The 20786-nt window shown below is 33.7% G+C and overlaps 1 protein-coding gene across 2 annotated transcripts in view; it reads right to left on the bottom strand.

The window, feature by feature from the left end:
* Positions 1–15930: 15930 nt before the first annotated feature.
* Positions 15931–20786, bottom strand: part of ndst1a (N-deacetylase/N-sulfotransferase (heparan glucosaminyl) 1a) — an 86706-nt gene continuing 81850 nt past the window's right edge. For both annotated transcript variants that reach the window (XM_037542894.1, XM_037542893.1), the window contains one exon: positions 15931–19197. In XM_037542894.1, coding sequence (XP_037398791.1) covers positions 19078–19197 — 120 coding nt within the window. In that variant the 3' untranslated portion in view covers positions 15931–19077. The remainder of the gene's footprint in view (positions 19198–20786) is intronic.

Below are 20786 nucleotides of genomic sequence, written 5' to 3'. Positions count from 1 at the left end.
ATAGTACACATAAATAAAAACAGAGGACAACAATTAAATCATAAAATCATACAGTGGAATACAGACGTTTGGGTCAAATTACATATTTTGTTGATTTTCTAAGAGAAATTAGGTGAACACATACTCTACAAAGAACAAATTTTAATGCAAAGTTACTGTTTATTTGCTAAATATATTGATAAAAACAAAAAATCTGGTCTGTGGAAAATTTCTGGCACATTTTATTTTTTTCATATATTAAGCTCAGCAAATAAATAGAAATTGTGCACAAAAAATGCCATATTTAAGTTGGCTTCCTGTAGAAGAACTTACATTCACTTTTTTTACTTTTACAAAAAAATCGACAAAACATGCAATTGATCATCAGGGGTGTTCAAACTTTGCCATACAACTGTATGCTTTTATTTAATTTGACTATTTCTGCCCTTAGTGTTATTTGTGTGCAACCTGAGAGGAGCTCTATAAATGAAAAGCTTTACTATTAACATTATACAGATTTCTGGCTTGATCATTAGTGGACCAGGCCTGGATCTGTAAAAACACTTGGTGGCATGTTCATTGTTTAAAGCCTGTACAAATAAAACTGACCTGAAGGCCTATTTTACAACAACAACCAAATGAAAATACACTAAGAATGAAAACCTCACATTTTAAGAAAAGTCACCTGATGTCTAATAAACGAATGTAATGCAGTGGCTTTTTCACTGAACCTTTCCATAAGGAACATTACAGATTAATGAATGCTCAATGTGCCTAAAGCAGCCAAAACAAATTCCTGCACATCCTGCCCTGGTCACTACTGACCAATGGAATGTGCCAAGTTCTTTTCTTCCTCAAAGTGAGGTGGTGAACCCCTCCGACCTTTAATAAAGGCAACCCCCCACCCTCCCCACCCACCCCACCCACCTCAGTTTAAGAAAAAGAAGAGGACTTGAGATTTCTGGTTCAAGGGAGGGAAGGAGGAGGGAGCGTTTTCAAAGATGGACCACTGAAATGACAGAGAGACAGCAAGTAAGAGAGAGAATGAGAGAGAGAGAGAGAGAGCGCGCGAGAAGCGCGAGAAGAGAGAGAGCGAGAGAGAGAGAGAGAGAGAGAGAGAGAGAGAGAGAGAGGCAGTGCTACTACTGCATTTACTTATGTTGCCTGGGAACATGATTTAGGGTAACAGTGAAAGTCATAAAACAGGCTGGGTTGGGGGGGGGTAGGGGGGGGATCAGTGTGTGTTATTCAAACTGACTGACTGTATACATATATATATATACACACACACACACACATACTGTGACGAGTACCAGACACTTAATAATAATATTATTATTAATAACATAAGAAGATAGTTGGTTTTAATACCCGGAAAGGGCAAATCACAAATCGAAGTCAGAGCCCAGGCAAAAATAGTCAAACACAGGTCAGATCCAAGAAGGGAGAATACAAAAGGGTCAGGCAGAAATCTAAATCGGGAAATGCACAAAAACAGGTCGATACACGGAAAAGACAAACAAAACAGAAGTCGAATGCTCAGTGATTGCATAGAAACAATACTTTGCAACGTTAGAAAGTTCAGCCTGAGTTTAAATACACTCTTGTGCCTCATCATTGTAACTAGGCACAGGTGCGCACCGTCAATAGTCTGGGGATTGCGATCTCTGATAGGAACGCTGTGGCGTCATGTCATCCTGTGTAGCATTCTGGGGGTTGGAGTCTGCCAAACTAGAGTCTGAGGCTCCTTGCTCGATCATGTGATCTCCCAGAGAGTTCAGGGAGATTGGATCCCGTCTTTCGTGAGACGGTCAAAGCCATGACACATACACACATATATACAGCACCTAGGCCTGCAGACTGCTTCTACAAACATTAGTGAAAGAATGGGTCGCTCTCAGGAGCTCAGTGAATTCCAGCGTGGTACTGTGATAGGATGCCACCTCTCGTGAAATTTCCTCACTACTAAATATTCCACAGTCAACTGTCAGTGGTATTATAACAAAGTGGAAGCGATTGGGAACGACAGCAGATCAGCCACGAAGTGGACAGCCATGTAAAATGACAGAGTGGGATCAGTGGACAGTGAGGCACATGGTGCGCAGAGGTCACCAACTTTCTGCAGAGTCAATCGCTACAGACCTACAAACTTCATGTGGCCTTCAGATCAGCTCAAGAACAGCACAGAGAGCTTCATGGAATGAGTTTCTATGGCTGAGCAGCTGCATCCAAGCCTTACATCACCAAGCATAATGCAAAGTGTCAAATGCAGTGGTGTAAAGCGCCGCCACTGGACTCTAGAGTGGAGACATGTTCTCTGGAGGGACAGATACATACATATATAAACATATATATACACACATATATACATACATACATAAACACACACACACACACACACATATATATATATATATATATATATATCGCTGCTTTCTGAAGTCTTTTGTGTCTCAGTTTAGCTCTTTGCTGTTATATGTATTTCTGTTGTCATTGTTAACCGTGTTAACAGGCTTACCGGAATTGGACAGTATAAGATTGGAAAAATGTTGCCTGCTCTGATGAGTCTCGATTTCTGCTGTGACATTCAGATGGTCGGGTCAGAATTTGGCATAAACAACATAAAAGCATGGATCCATCCTGCGTTGTATCAACAGTTCAGGTTGGTGGTGGTGGTGTAATGGTGTGGGGGAAATTTTCTTGGTACACTTTGGGCCCCTTAGTACCAACTGAGCATCGTTTAAATGCCGCAGCCTACCTGAGTATTGCTGCTGACCATGTCCATGCCTTTATGACCAGTGTACCCATCTTCTGATAGCTCCTCCCAGCAGGATTATGCACCATGTCACAAAGCTCATATCGTCTCAAACTGGTTTCTTGAATATGACAATGAGTTCATTGTACTCAATCTCAATCCAATAGAGCACCTTTGGGATGTGGTGGATCGGGAGATTCGCATCATAGATGTGCAGCTGACAAATCTGCAGTAACTGTGTGATGCTATCATGTCAATATGGGCCAAGAACTCTGAATGTTTCCAACACCTTGTTGAAAGTATGCCATGAAGAATTAGGGCAGTTCTGAAGGCAAAAGGGGGTCCAACATTTTACTAACAAGTTGTACCTAATAAAGTGGCTGGTGAGTGTATATTCTCAATACTTTGTCTTAGTATCTCAGATTATTTATATTCTCAATACTCTGTCTTAGTATGTCAAACGATTTATATTCTCAATACTTTGTCTTAGTATCTCAAATTAATGATTTATATTCTCAATACTGTCTTAGTATCTCAAATTAATGATTTATATTCTCAATACTCTCTTAGTATCTCAAATTAATGATTTATATTCTCAATACTCTGTCTTAGTATCTCAAATGAATGATTTATATTCTCAATACTCTGACTTAGTATCTCATTTATATTCTCAATACTCTGACTTAGTATCTCATTTATATTCTCAATACTCTGTCTTAGTATCTCTGATTATTTATGTTATCAATACTCTGACTTAGTATCTCTGATTATTTATATTCTCAATACTCTGTCTTAGTATCTCAGATTATTTATATTCTCAATACTCTGTCTTAGTATCTCAAATGAATGATTTATATTCTCAATACTCTGTCTTAGTATCTCTGATTATTTATATTCTCAATACTCTGTCTTAGTATCTCTGATTATTTATATTCTCAATACTCTGTCTTAGTATCTCAGATTATTTATATTCTCAATACTCTGTCTTAGTATCTCAAATGATTTATATTCTCAATACTTTGTCTTAGTATCTCAAATTAATGATTTATATTCTCAATACTGTCTTAGTATCTCAAATTAATGATTTATATTCTCAATACACTGTCTTAGTATCTCAAATGAATGATTTATATTCTCAATACTCTGACCTAGTATCTCATTTATATTCTCAATACACTGTCTTAGTATCTCAAATGAATGATTTATATTCTCAATACTCTGACCTAGTATCTCATTTATATTCTCAATACTCTGTCTTAGTATCTCAGATTATTTATATTCTCAATACTCTGTCTTAGTGTCTCAAATGATTTATATTCTCAATACTTTGTCTTAGTATCTCAAGTTAATGATTTATATTCTCAATACTGTCTTAGTATCTCAAATGAATGATTTATATTCTCAATACTCTGTCTTAGTGTCTCTGATTATTTATATTCTCAATACTTTGTCTTAGTATCTCAAATGAATGATTTATATTCTCAATACTGTCTTAGTATCTCAAATTAATGATTTATATTCTCAATACTGTCTTAGTATCTCAAATTAATAATAATTTATATTCTCAATACTTTGTCTTAGTATGTCAAACGATTTATATTCTCAATACTTTGTCTTAGTATCTCAAATTAATGATTTATATTCTCAATACTGTCTTAATATCTCAAATTAATGATTTATATTCTCAATACTCTGAGTTAGTATCTCATTTATATTCTCAATACTCTGTCTTAGTGTCTCTGATTATTTATATTCTCAATACTCTGTCTTAGTATCTCAAATTAATGATTTATATTCTCAATACTGTCTTAGTATCTCAAATTAATGATTTATATTCTCAAAACACTGTCTTAGTATCTCGAATGGTTTATATTCTCAATACTCTGTCTTAGTGTCTCTGATTATTTATATTCTCAATACTCTGTCTTAGTATCTCTGATTATTTATATTCTCAATACTCTGTCGTAGTATCGAAAATGAATGATTTATATTCTCAATACTCTGTCTTAGTATCTCAAATGAATGATTTATATTCTCAATACTCTGACCTAGTATCTCATTTATATTCTCAATACACTGTCTTAGTATCTCAAATGAATGATTTATATTCTCAATACTCTGACCTAGTATCTCATTTATATTCTCAATACTCTGTCTTAGTATATCTGATTATTTATATTCTCAATACTCTGTCTTAGTATCTCAAATGATTTATATTCTCAATACTTTGTCTTAGTATCTCAAGTTAATGATTTATATTCTCAATACTGTCTTAGTATCTCAAATGAATGATTTATATTCTCAATACTCTGTCTTAGTGTCTCTGATTATTTATATTCTCAATACTCTGTCTTAGTATCTCAGATTATTTATATTCTCAATACTCTGTCTTAGTATCTCAAATGATTTATATTCTCAATACTTTGTCTTAGTATCTCAAATTAATGATTTATATTCTCAATACTGTCTTAGTATATCAAATGAATGATTTATATTCTCAATACTTTGTCTTAGTATCTCAAGTTAATGATTTATATTATCAATACTGCCTTAGTATCTCAAATTAATGATTTATATTCTCAATACTCTGACTTAGTATCTCATTTATATTCTCAATACTCTGTCTTAGTGTCTCTGATTATTTATATTCTCAATACTCTGTCTTAGTATCTCTGATTATTTATATTCTCAATACTCTGTCGTAGTATCGAAAATGAATGATTTATATTCTCAATACTCTGTCTTAGTATCTCAAATGAATGATTTATATTCTCAATACTCTGTCTTAGTGTCTCTGATTATTTATATTCTCAATACTGTCTTAGTATCTCTGATTATTTATATTCTCAATACTCTGTCTTAGTATCTCAAACGATTTATATTCTCAATACTTTGTCTTAGTATCTCAAATTAATGATTTATATTCTCAATACTGTCTTAGTATCTCAAATTAATGATTTATATTCTCAATACACTGTCTTAGTATCTCAAATTAATGATTTCTATTCTCAATACTCTGACCTAGTATCTCATTTATATTCTCAATACTCTGTCTTAGTATCTCAGATTATTTATATTCTCAATACTCTGTCTTAGTGTCTCAAATTAATAATTTATATTCTCAATACTTTGTCTTAGTATCTCAAACGATTTATATTCTCAATACTTTGTCTTAGTATCTCAAATTAATGATTTATATTCTCAATACTGTCTTAGTATCTCAAATTAATAATTTATATTCTCAATACTCTGACTTAGTATATCAAACGATTTATATTCTCAATACTTTGTCTTAGTATCTCAAATTAATGATTTATATTCTCAATACTGTCTTAATATCTCAAATTAATGATTTATATTCTCAATACTCTGAGTTAGTATCTCATTTATATTCTCAATACTCTGTCTTAGTGTCTCTGATTATTTATATTCTCAATACTCTGTCTTAGTATCTCAGATTATTTATATTCTCAATACTCTGTCTTAGTATCTCAAATGATTTATATTCTCAATACTTTGTCTTAGTATCTCAAATTAATGATTTATATTCTCAATACTGTCTTAGTATCTCAAATTAATGATTTATATTCTCAATACACTGTCTTAGTATCTCAAATGAATGATTCATATTCTCAATACTCTGTCTTAGTATCTCAAATGAATGATTTATATTCTCAATACTCTGACTTAGTATCTCATTTATATTCTCAATACTCTGTCTTAGTGTCTCTGATTATTTATATTCTCAATACTCTGTCTTAGTATCTCAAATGAATGATTTATATTCTCAATACCCTGACCTAGTATCTCATTTATATTCTCAATACTCTGTCTTAGTATCTCAGATTATTTATATTCTCAATACTCTGTCTTAGTATCTCAAATGATTTATATTCTCAATACTCTGTCTTAGTATCTCAAATTAATGATTTATATTCTCAATACTGTCTTAGTATCTCAAATTAATGATTTATATTCTCAAAACACTGTCTTAGTATCTCGAATGGTTTATATTCTCAATACTCTGACTTAGTATCTCATTTATATTCTCAATACACTGTCTTAGTGTCTCTGATTATTTATATTCTCAATACTCTGTCTTAGTATCTCAAATGATTTATATTCTCAATACTTTGTCTTAGTATCTCAAATTAATGATTTATATTCCCAATACTGTCTTAGTATCTCAAATGAATGATTTATATTCTCAATACTCTGTCTTAGTATCTCAAATGAATGATTTATATTCTCAATACTCTGACTTAGTATCTCAAATTAATGATTTATATTCTCAATACTCTGTCTTAGTATCTCAAATGAATGATTTATATTATCAATACTCTGACTTAGTATCTCTGATTATTTATATTATCAATACTCTGACTTAGTATCTCAAATTAATGATTTATATTCTCAATACTCTGTCTTAGTATCTCAAATGAATGATTTATATTCTCAATACTCTGTCTTAGTATCTCTGATTATTTATATTCTCAATACTCTGTCTTAGTATCTCTGATTATTTATATTCTCAATACTCTGTCTTAGTATCTCAGATTATTTATATTCTCAATACTCTGTCTTAGTATCTCAAATGATTTATATTCTCAATACTTTGTCTTAGTATCTCAAATTAATGATTTATATTCTCAATACTGTCTTAGTATCTCAAATTAATGATTTATATTCTCAATACACTGTCTTAGTATCTCAAATGAATGATTTATATTCTCAATACTCTGACCTAGTATCTCATTTATATTCTCAATACACTGTCTTAGTATCTCAAATGAATGATTTATATTCTCAATACTCTGACCTAGTATCTCATTTATATTCTCAATACTCTGTCTTAGTATATCTGATTATTTATATTCTCAATACTCTGTCTTAGTATCTCAAATGATTTATATTCTCAATACTTTGTCTTAGTATCTCAAGTTAATGATTTATATTCTCAATACTGTCTTAGTATCTCAAATGAATGATTTATATTCTCAATACTCTGTCTTAGTGTCTCTGATTATTTATATTCTCAATACTTTGTCTTAGTATCTCAAATGAATGATTTATATTCTCAATACTGTCTTAGTATCTCAAATTAATGATTTATATTCTCAATACTGTCTTAGTATCTCAAATTAATAATAATTTATATTCTCAATACTTTGTCTTAGTATGTCAAACGATTTATATTCTCAATACTTTGTCTTAGTATCTCAAATTAATGATTTATATTCTCAATACTGTCTTAATATCTCAAATTAATGATTTATATTCTCAATACTCTGACCTAGTATCTCATTTATATTCTCAATACACTGTCTTAGTATCTCAAATGAATGATTTATATTCTCAATACTCTGACCTAGTATCTCATTTATATTCTCAATACTCTGTCTTAGTATATCTGATTATTTATATTCTCAATACTCTGTCTTAGTATCTCAAATGATTTATATTCTCAATACTTTGTCTTAGTATCTCAAGTTAATGATTTATATTCTCAATACTGTCTTAGTATCTCAAATGAATGATTTATATTCTCAATACTCTGTCTTAGTGTCTCTGATTATTTATATTCTCAATACTCTGTCTTAGTATCTCAGATTATTTATATTCTCAATACTCTGTCTTAGTATCTCAAATGATTTATATTCTCAATACTTTGTCTTAGTATCTCAAATTAATGATTTATATTCTCAATACTGTCTTAGTATATCAAATGAATGATTTATATTCTCAATACTTTGTCTTAGTATCTCAAGTTAATGATTTATATTATCAATACTGCCTTAGTATCTCAAATTAATGATTTATATTCTCAATACTCTGACTTAGTATCTCATTTATATTCTCAATACTCTGTCTTAGTGTCTCTGATTATTTATATTCTCAATACTCTGTCTTAGTATCTCTGATTATTTATATTCTCAATACTCTGTCGTAGTATCGAAAATGAATGATTTATATTCTCAATACTCTGTCTTAGTATCTCAAATGAATGATTTATATTCTCAATACTCTGTCTTAGTGTCTCTGATTATTTATATTCTCAATACTGTCTTAGTATCTCTGATTATTTATATTCTCAATACTCTGTCTTAGTATCTCAAATGAATGATTTATATTCTCAATACTCTGTCTTAGTGTCTCTGATTATTTATATTCTCAATACTGTCTTAGTATCTCTGATTATTTATATTCTCAATACTCTGTCTTAGTATCTCAAACGATTTATATTCTCAATACTTTGTCTTAGTATCTCAAATTAATGATTTATATTCTCAATACTGTCTTAGTATCTCAAATTAATGATTTATATTCTCAATACACTGTCTTAGTATCTCAAATTAATGATTTCTATTCTCAATACTCTGACCTAGTATCTCATTTATATTCTCAATACTCTGTCTTAGTATCTCAGATTATTTATATTCTCAATACTCTGTCTTAGTGTCTCAAATTAATAATTTATATTCTCAATACTTTGTCTTAGTATCTCAAACGATTTATATTCTCAATACTCTGTCTTAGTATCTCAAATTAATGATTTATATTCTCAATACTGTCTTAGTATCTCAAATTAATAATAATTTATATTCTCAATACTTTGTCTTAGTATCTCAAATTAATGATTTATATTCTCAATACTGTCTTAATATCTCAAATTAATGATTTATATTCTCAATACTCTGAGTTAGTATCTCATTTATATTCTCAATACTCTGTCTTAGTGTCTCTGATTATTTATATTCTCAATACTCTGTCTTAGTATCTCAGATTATTTATATTCTCAATACTCTGTCTTAGTATCTCAAATGATTTATATTCTCAATACTTTGTCTTAGTATCTCAAATTAATGATTTATATTCTCAATACTGTCTTAGTATCTCAAATTAATGATTTATATTCTCAATACACTGTCTTAGTATCTCAAATGAATGATTCATATTCTCAATACTCTGTCTTAGTATCTCAAATGAATGATTTATATTCTCAATACTCTGACTTAGTATCTCATTTATATTCTCAATACTCTGTCTTAGTGTCTCTGATTATTTATATTCTCAATACTCTGTCTTAGTATCTCAAATGAATGATTTATATTCTCAATACTCTGACTTAGTATCTCATTTATATTCTCAATACACTGTCTTAGTGTCTCTGATTATTTATATTCTCAATACTTTGTCTTAGTATCTCAAATTAATGATTTATATTCTCAATACTGTCTTAGTATCTCAAATTAATGATTTATATTCTCAATACACAGTCTTAGTATCTCAAATGAATGATTTATATTCTCAATACTCTGACCTAGTATCTCATTTATATTCTCAATACTCTGACCTAGTATCTCATTTATATTCTCAATACTCTGTCTTAGTATCGCTGATTATTTATATTCTCAATACTCTGTCTTAGTATGTCATTAATTATATTCTCAATACTTTGTCTTAGTATCTCATTAATTATATTCTCAATACTCTGTCGTAGTATCGAAAATGAATGATTTATATTCTCAATACTCTGTCTTAGTATCTCAAATTAATGATTTATATTCTCAATACTCTGTCTTAGTATCTCAAATTAATGATTTATATTCTCAATACTCTGTCTTAGTATCTCAAATTAATGATTTATATTCTCAATACTTTGTCTTAGTATGTCAAATGATTTATATTCTCAAAACATTTTCTTAGTATCTCTATTATTAATGATTTACTTTTGCAAAAAATGACTATCTTAAAGTACATAAACTCTGAGTTGACATCTTAAAATTTTGACTTTCATTTCATCTTTGTCTCTCAAAATAATTACTTTTCAAGATTTTTTTTAATAACTCACATGAGACACCTCTTTTAATAACCCAAACTCTTGAGTTAATGAGCCAAACGTTTGGGAACATACATTAATTTGAAATTATATTTGGAGAAAATAAGTCATTGCTTTGAGATACCAAGTCAAAGGTTTGACATAGTGCAGCTATGAACTGAGAAGTTGGGGGGGTGGGGGTGATTAAAACAGGGGATCTTCTCCAGCTGACAGGAATGGGCTTCTGTAAATTAAGCAAAACACATTTACAATTTTCCTTTAAGACAACTTAATATCTTATTCAACTCAGACAGTGCTCAGATTTGTACCACATCAATGTGTTCTAATCACAGCCTGCGCTGAACTTGTGCTGTGTTCTCGACATAAACAGTGTCTGATATTACAGAGTGTGAGTTAAAACACATTTTTAGTGTACACAACAGTAGAAAGGAGCTGATGTTTTAGCCTTGAATTTACCATCTTCAGGTCATTTTCTTGGTCTGATGATGTAGCGATGTAGTGTCCACCCCCACGAGGAAATGACTCCAGCATGAATCACTGCAAGAACACCATAGCCTACACACAGCCTACACTTAACTGGCCTGATAGCAGGGCTTCAACACTCTTGATGCAAAAACCTTATTCTTACTGATAAAAATGCTGTTCAATCATTAGCATTTCATCATGCAATCATTAAAGTTTATGTACATTTTGCATCATTTCTGTTCCTATCAGCAAATACTGTGACTGTGAATTTCCTCTGTTGCCAGGCAACATGCTTTACTATTAGCAGTGATTAAGTCAGAAAATGTCCACACCTATGTTACTTTCACAGGAACTAAACGACCACTTATTCTGGAAAGAGACCCTTCACGGTCATTACATTTTAGGAACTATTAAGAACAATATAAACATACATCTCAAAAGGAAAAGTCTCAACCTTTCTTAAAAGAAAAAAAAAATCATCTCTCAATACTGTTTTCATAAAGAATCACATATTTCTGAATCCTTTCTCCTAAGCCTCTCTTAAATGAAATAGGGGAGATACCGTAACTTCATTTTAAGACATTCTGGAGAGAAGTGAGCTAAGCATAAGCTCTCCTTTCACACTAATGGACTTCGGAAAGATTTCTGAGATGTTAAAGAGAGAACATTATTAGATGTTACATAAAGCTCATGTATATTTTAACCAGGTTCAGACATTAAACACTTCAGATGTCTGGTTCCAATGTACCATAACAGTTGCACAGGTTACATTTTATGATTTTACAAAACGTTAAATTCAGCAAATAAACTAAAAATAAAATAGACAAAAACAGCAGCACTGCTGTCTCTGATCCACTCAAGCACAGCAAACACCAACACACCACCACCAAGTCGGTTTTACTGCAGTGTTGAGAATGATCCGCCACCCTGCTCTGTGGATGCCCGGAGGGGGTCCTGACCACTGAAGAACAGGTTGAAAGAGAAGAACAAAGTATGCAGAGAAACAGATTGTAATTGTAGAACTAAAAAGCACAGCTATGTCATGAGTGGAGCTGATAAAACAGACAATGAGTGGAGATTCAAGGTGGTGTACTTAATGAAGTGGCTGATCGGTGTTCAATGCTCTATTTGGGTGAAGAACAGACATTACATAACATTACTCCCTATACAGGGAGCAGGAAGGCATTTACACTTCAGCTATTGCAACTAATGTACTTTGGTTTTGCTTTTTTTTTTTATCCTCTCCAAGAGGCTCATTAAACCTGCCATTATTTTAGTGCTTCAAATATACTGCAATTTAATTAAAATTCATGTTACCACACAGCAGTGTTTAATGGAAAAAGTAACCAATCTCAAAATAAAACACATTTTTATGATGCGTTAAATCTCTGTCTACAGGTCATTACATCTCTTTAATGATGACGACATTGCAGAGCATCAGAGGTAAACTTTTATGACTATCAGAAAATAAATGGACTGAAATCCACAAATACAGGATCAAACAGTAAATCTGCCACAGCTTCTCATTCGAGGCCAGCATTATTACTGATCTACAATGCCTTGTATCTTTTAACAATAAAACTGAGCAAAGGTGGTTTTAGGGATGTGCTGAGATCAGTGCAGTAAATATCTATGGTCACTAGAGGGCAGCAGTCGCAGACAAAAAGTTGTCACACAAATCAACCTGAAATCAAACCTGACTTTTTTTTACCTTGTTAGTTCATGCTCCTGGACTTATGAAGCACAATTCATCATACTGTATCATCTGAAAGAGAAGGGGACTGCACTGCGACTTGAAGATTCACGTTGACTTTAAAGACGGGCCCCTGCTAAACACAGACACAAACAACTGTAATACTTTTATTTTGCTTCTTATATCTTATATATGTTTTTCTGTTATCGTCCTCTAATTTATGCACACCATGAAGGTACTGTATTAACTTGTAAAAGGTCATATTAGTTCTACCCCTTGTTGGGATGGTATAGTTTTCAGCTATGCTTACAGTTACGTTTTCAGCCACAACATTTTTAAAGTTTGCTTATCAAATTTGAAACTGTTAGGAAAAACCTACAAAAATTCATCATGCGAAAGATTTCCCCCCAAGTACCTCTGACATGAAAGGTGAAGAGCTGGAGCTGGACTGAAGACTTTTAAAAGCAATGCTGCCACTTTATCACTATAGAATTTCGAAATGAAAAGAGCTGTAACAGAGATATGACAGAGAAACCTCACCTCACGTAACAGTTTGATAGGAAAAATAATAGTAGTAACATCATAATAATAATAGTGACAATAGTGGTCAACTGTGACTATTAGAAGTAGGCCTTCAGTTCAGGATGTAAATGTCAAATCCACCTCTACGGTAATGTTAATGTCTGCAAACGATAATTTGGGATTGTAATAATTTGTTAACGCTAAGCTAACGGAACATTTTCTGGCCATGCAAGATTAAACACAGACATGTGAAGCTTCTATAAAAGACATTTGTTTTACTTGAAACTTGTGACTGACATATCATATAACTGACCTTGGAGAAGTTTCACAGCAACTCTTTCAGTGGAGAGGCCTGGTACAGAGGTGTCACCACTGCTGTCCAGTTGTAACAATCCACTAACCAGGTTGCTACTCATGTTCACAGTCAATGGCATACAAAGAACTTCTTGAAGGCCTTGAGTAATGTTTCTCACAACTGGTCCTAACCATTGGAAATCAAAACCATGACTAGTTAATTAACTCTGTAATTATGCCGATACTCCTGAGCTCACAAAGCTATATCTACCTAGATATCGTGCAGAAAAAGAACTCCTGATGGGCAAGTTTTAAGAATTGTGATTGCATCCAGAACTTAATGAAACTGGATTAGTTCCATGATACTTGGAGTTTAAATCCAATCATGATTCTACGAACTTAAAATTCTAAATATTTTTTTCCCAGTTTCCAGAAATTACTCAGACTTCTTTGAAAGCCAAGAAGGCCCCCAGTGTCCCCCTCTGAATCATATTAAAATCCCATAAAAAGATCAAGAATGTGAAATTCCCTCTTGGCTGTCCGTTGACCGGTCTTTGTGTCAAAATACCTTTCTATTAAGTTCACTTAACAGTCCGATTGAAACGCAGAAATCTTTACACAGCAACAATTTCATGATCCATAACACCCTGAAAATTTGGAGATTAAAACATACTTAAAAGCGCCCGATATGTACATAGATAATCCAATATGCAACAACCAGCCTTTCCAGAAGCACTGAAGGAGGCTGTCTTCTTGCAATGGAAAAACAGAGGTCTAAAAACTATTGGAGATCTTTACATTGACAACTGTTTTGCATCTTTCCAACAACTGCAATCTACATACAAATCTCCCTCTTCACATTTTTTTTTTGCATATTCACAAATTCAGCATTTCACCAGAACATATTTAACTGAAGTTGAAACCAAAACGCATCATTCACCTTTGGAGAAGATTCTTTCCATTTGTCCAAACACGAAAGGAACGGTTTCCGGTTTTTTATAACATCTTATGTGATCGCATTATCATCCAGTCCAACTCTTTCAAATAAGCATGGATGGAAGAACTTGGTATATAGATTCCTCATGAACAATGGAAAGACGCCCTAAAGAATATCAACAAATGTTCAATAAATACAAGACATACACTGATACAGTATAAAATAGTTCATAGAGTTCACTATTCAAAGGCCAAATTGCATAAGATTTTTCCTGAGATTTCCCCCATATGCAGTAAATGTAATACTGAAGAAGGAACATTGCTTCATCAATTTTGAACATGCTCTAGACTTCAGAAGTTTTGGAAGTGTGTTTTTGACTTCTTTTCTGTAGCATTCGATAGAACCTGTGTGCCAGACCCCTTAGTTGCAATATTGGGAATAAGAGACTAATTTATGTCTGAATAAATTTCAGAAACAAGCAATTTCTCTTGGTGTACTTTTGGCAAACAGATTAATATTACAACAGTGGAAATCGGAAGCATCATTGGAAGCATGGATCAGAGATTTTGCTAATGTGCTCCACGTGGAGCAGCTACGATACAGTCTAACTCATAGATCAGAGGTTTTTGCCAAAATATGGCAACCAATACTGGGCCATATAGAGGAAAGATAACCGATGTCCCCACCCAACGTGCAGCTTTTCTTTCTGTTTTTATGTAACTCTATCCAAACAATGCAATTTTAAGTGCTGTGTTTATTTCCATCGTACGTAAAGAATGCCGCTGCGCAGGAGTCAGTTTTTACTTGAAGGCCATGTCCACACAACTGTCTGTTACATTATCTTATTCATTTACTTATTTGTTGCCTGTTTTTTTCCCCCTTTGATATTTGTTTTTCTTGTCATAAGCATCACAACCTGAGCTTAATTACAACATATACATAATCTCTTTGAGTTGTATTTGGAAAACCAAATAAAAATATTTCTGGAAACAAAAAACCCCATAAAATGTCATTTTCTTATCCACACCCTATGGTAACATGAGGGAAGCCAAAGGTAGAGATGTTGAGACGTGCATGAATTTAGAGATGAGGACATCAACACCGACACCAAACAACATTTTCTTGATAAACCAAAACCTGTATCAATTTTGTGCTTTTTTGCAGGAAATTACATAATTATGTAAGGCATCTTTAGCTGCTAAACTTTAATGTGAATTTAAAAAAAAATCCATTTTCATTATTGCTTTTCAGAAAGTTGATGGAAACAAAGCTATTGTTAAACTAAGAGTGCACTTTTGCAGGACACTGACCATGTATTGAAATGATAAATATCAGTAACCTATTCTTTTACATACTGGCAGACTTTTCACAAACAATGAGCTCATGAGCTAGAGAACAGTCTCAATGACCACAGAGAGAGAGAAGAGAATATAACTGCAGAAAGGTGTAGTGATTATTGCAGCCTATTTATTACACTTTCTGTTAAACTTCAGCTGTAGTGGCAACACAGCCAGGCCTCAGTGCCCAGGCTTTCAAAGTTCAGACGCACTTAACAGTATCCAAAATGAAATCAGACTGAGGAAAACATGTAGAACAAAAAAATAAATACAAATAAAAAAATAAAAACAGGCAAATATTAAAACAAAACAAAACATTATTATATTATCTTCTAATCCTGCAATTCAGTCACTCTTAACCTGAAAGTTCATGTGGGTTAGTTGTTAATATTCCACATCCAATAATTTCCACTCTCCTCATTCATCCATGAAACCTCATAGATTATTAGATTCATATTTACACTATAAAAAGCTGTGCTTTCTTGACCATTGATTGGTCATTCATATGCAACATCTGTCTGTTAAAAACATTAGCCGCCCTGGGCCCAGGTTATTATGCTTTTGTTTCCCAAAATCATAACAACGCAAAGAACATAGCAGGAGAGTACAGTGTCTCCTTATACAGCCCCACTAACGTTTACAATGGTTTTATCAGTACTGCTGATCTGTTATCCAGAATAAAATGGGTAAATAATAAAAACAGGCACAGAACAGGGGAAACTCCCTGAATAGACTAAAGAAGGCAAATTACTTTCATATGAAAACTTCCAACACCCATGCAATTACACACCAAAAATGAACGTTTTAAAGATGACCATTTTATGACATGCCAACTTCAGTATCCAATTAAAACCAGATACATTTTGGAAACTCGGAGTAAAATGAGGACATTCTTAATTCCACTGCTCATGGATGAGGACTGCAAAACAGGATCACAGAGAAAACAAAGAGCCATTTAAAATGTTTAAAGTATTTCATACCGAGGCTCACAGAAGCCCCCCACTGCATTAGAGGGTTACCTTCTAACTGATACTGATAGTGATTTGTCTTTAGTTGGAAGCATCTGGTCCAGAAACAGCAGCACATTCTTAGTTTATGTTGTTGTAATATAAAAACACAACCATCTTCATTTGTTAGCCAATTACTTATTACATCAAATCTTATTGCATCGAGGAGAATTCTAAATGTTTTCATGATTAAATCATTAAGACATAAACAAAGTCAGAGTTATCTGATGCGAAACGCTCTAGAGAAACTTACTCAGTAAGAGTCAGAATTGTTTACCGTGGTAGTGATAGGAACCAGACGTCTGAAGAGTTTAATGCCTCTAAAAGCTTCCTCCACAGAAAGTTATTACATGAAATGCCTAAGAATACACTGCCTGATGTATTGCTTTATGATAGTTTTGAGCTGAAGGTTGTGACCTAATCCATTCACGGAGGTACCTGCTGGGCACTGAATGACAAAATAGTCCTCCAAGAAAACTTATTTATACAGATTTACCACTGTTACCATTATCAACATTGTATATAAATATATGTGTTATTTTGTATATTAAATAAAATGCTATATTTGTGATGTAGACATTGTGCCCCCTGGTTCCTATCACCACCACTGTAAAGAAATCATGACTGATTAGTTTCTACAGAATGGCGCATTTCACATCAAACCACTCTGAATAACTCTGTTTATATCTCAAAGGCTGAATTCTGCAGAAACTGAAAAAAGGGGAAAAAAAAAAAAAAAAAAAAAAATTACTCTTAACGTACTTTAACATTTAGTTATAAAGTTTCCATTGTGGAAATATAGAGTTATTTCTTTTAATGGGAAAGAAATCCATCTGTCTGATGCCATTTTTAATCAGCAAGTTTTGTAAGAGGTGCCTGCATGGTTTTATATCTGAATGTGAAAAAATACAATCAACAAAAAGTAAAAAATGATATAAAACAAAGTACAGAAAAAAAAAAATTACAAATATATCCCCCCACACCTCCACATTCAACCAGGATCTAAAGCTGTAGTTATGGCACTTAAAATGAATTTATTTCACTGTAAAACTATTTCAAACTGACATAAGTCTGTAGAGTAAACAAACACCATATTCCCAGACTCAAACCAGTACCATTTGAAACTCATTTTCCTTTATCTCTGAATGAAGTGATATCCTACGTATCCTATGTCGGCCTAGGCCAATATCTACCACACCTGCTACCTTGTAGTGTTAGTGGGTGAAAGCCTCTGAGGATGGCGGTTCCAGCATGCTGACATTTATGCTGGGAAGAGAAATGGAATCTCTCACATTTACGGCCAGCCCTGGTGTAAAAACGCATTTCTACATCATGATGCAATTTTACCCCTACTGGGCCCCATTCTCAGATCTATCATACAAGAACAGGGTGCTGCCTTAAAGAAAATTGTAGACTTTGACCACTCAACTCAAAGACTCAGAAGACAGTACAGGGTGATCAGGTTATTCCACTGTAGCCAGGATGGAAGGAATTGGGTGGAAGGAAATACTAGCTCATAAATACTTATAAAATCAATAACTGGCAGGCTTTGAATTACATTATGATACATTCATGTTTAGTGTTGACGGCAGCTTCACTGCCTGCGTACCATGCTGAGTAAGCGCTGTGTAACTGGTTCATATGATAAAGAAAACAACACAGTTACATTATACAAAACCCTCAGTGTTTTCTTCTATGACTGGCACTTTTAAAACTAACACACATATGCTCATCTGGCCTCACCTGTCACCTGCTCATATTAAACCCAAAAGACCAGAGGTGATTAAACAGCAGTTCGTCCATCTCCTCATGTCCAATGTATTTATTCTTTAAGTCAATAGCTCATCAAAACAAGTTCAAGTTCTTGGACATTTCTTTCCCATCCACAATTAACATAGTGAAGGAATCTGTTGCATCTTCATCTTCATCTCATCAAGATGACACACGAAATCTCAATGCTCGACACCATAGCAAGCCCAATACACTTCAGTCCATTAGGATGAAACAGAAGGATCTATCACTTTTTGCCCAAACGGGTCATGTACCATTCTACCCCATGGGGGAGGCTGCTTCTGTCCTTTAGTGAATTACCACATCACATTCCAACAGTCAATTCAGGAAGGCAAGCTTCCATTTCAGTGGAATTCCTTACACCCCCAATGACATGAATGGTTTATTCCACTTGAGGCAGATGAGTGGTGCCGATGACTATACCATTGTCAGACAGGGGGAGGTATGAGTTTCAATGCTACCTGCTATTGAGGAGTTCATCTTTGAGCCAACTGGGCAGAGGCTGTCCCATCCTATACAATAGCTTGGACAGCTCAATGTTATGATCCCTGTAGTACTCTCTCAGAAAGACCTGCGACTATGAGTGAGAAATAGAGGGGGAGAGAGAGAAACAAACAGAGAGAGGTCAACGGTATGCAATTGATCAGAATACAATAACAGCATAATTCTCATGATACAAAATACAAATGCCAATAATTTGTTTTTGGAGGTTTATGAACATGATGGAATGTAAAAAATGCTGCATCATTTTAGAAAGGCTATAAAAAGCATAAGCACAATGCATTAGCATTTATGCATTGGCCCTGCTGACAAGAGATTGCAGGTTTGATCTCCACAGCCATCTGTGGCTGGGAGTCCAAGACAGACATCAGGTTCCCACTGCTCTCCTGCCTTCTGGATCAGTCAGAACAGCATGTAGCTTCCTGCTGTACAACGCTGTGCAAATCTCTCCTGCATGGCACTGATACTGTTGCATGCAGTATGAACTCTTTAATCATAGCAACTGCTTCACCTGCTTTTCCTCTTCTGTATTTGAATATTTTATAGTAAAGATAAAAAAACAATTCTCTGTTCATATTGCTCGTGTTATTGTTTTGCTTTCCGGGGTCAACCAGAGGAGGATGGGTTCCCTTTTTGTGTCTGGGTTCCTCTCAAGGTTCCTTTCTCTTGCTCTTTGGGAGTTTTTCCTTGGCACAGTTGCCTTTGGCTTGCTCATGGGGGCATGGACCTGGATTTTTCTGTAAAACTGCTTTGTGAGAATGCCTGATGCAAAAAAACTCTATATAAATAAACTTATAAATAAACGGAACAACGTCACAATTAAGTCTGTTCTCTGTAGCAGATGTATCAACCTAGTTTCTCTTAGAAAATCAACAAAACATGTCATTTGATGGGGGGGGGGGGTTCTGCTCACTTTTCCATACAACAAATGTACTGTAAAGTGTGATGCAATCCATTCCCATCATGAGGCACTAAGGCTACAGTCACACAGCAGGTGAAAGTGGCACAAATCTGATTTTCTCACCAAATCCAATGTTTTGTTAAGCTGTTCACAGCGTCTTTTAAAAGTGACCTACATGTCTCTTACCAGATAATGCTCCTAAACTGACTTGCATCCTTAAAAAAATAAACATCATCAACAATCATCCAGAGGTACATGATCAAAACAGAGTCAACATTAACATCCGCATTTTCATTTTCATCTTCGGCAGCTTCACAGGCGCTAATAAGAACCTCTGTTCGAGCTCGCTATGGAAAGGGCATGTTATTCGGCCATGGCCACTTCTTTGGTTCTTGTCCTTTCTTTAGCCTTTGCTTTCAGACATTTTACTTTTGACACTGTAGCCCCGCTGTCCTACAGGAGTGTTCAGTCATTTCTTTTGAAATGTCTTTGGACATGGAGCAGTTATGATAAATGTCTTCCAATTTTCTCAGGAGTGCAAACTTTTGACGAATGTTGAGTTAGATTGACATGACAGATACACAGCAGATTTCAGTACCACATATGAAAGTGTCCAAATTGGAATTGTAACGGTCAGATTCAGTGTGTTTTTGCTGTTCATCTAAAGAACAAGACTGGACTTGGGCCACTTTTACCTGCTGTGTGAACGTAGCCTTACATTGCAGTGTACAAATGTAACGGTAAGTCACTGTATAAATGGATGA

This window comes from Pygocentrus nattereri, chromosome 11 (genome assembly GCF_015220715.1).
Source record: "Pygocentrus nattereri isolate fPygNat1 chromosome 11, fPygNat1.pri, whole genome shotgun sequence".
In the NCBI taxonomy this organism is placed as follows: Eukaryota; Metazoa; Chordata; class Actinopteri; order Characiformes; family Serrasalmidae; genus Pygocentrus; species Pygocentrus nattereri.
Note: the sequence above shows the minus strand (reverse complement) of the source record. Positions and strands in the feature narration are given on the sequence as shown.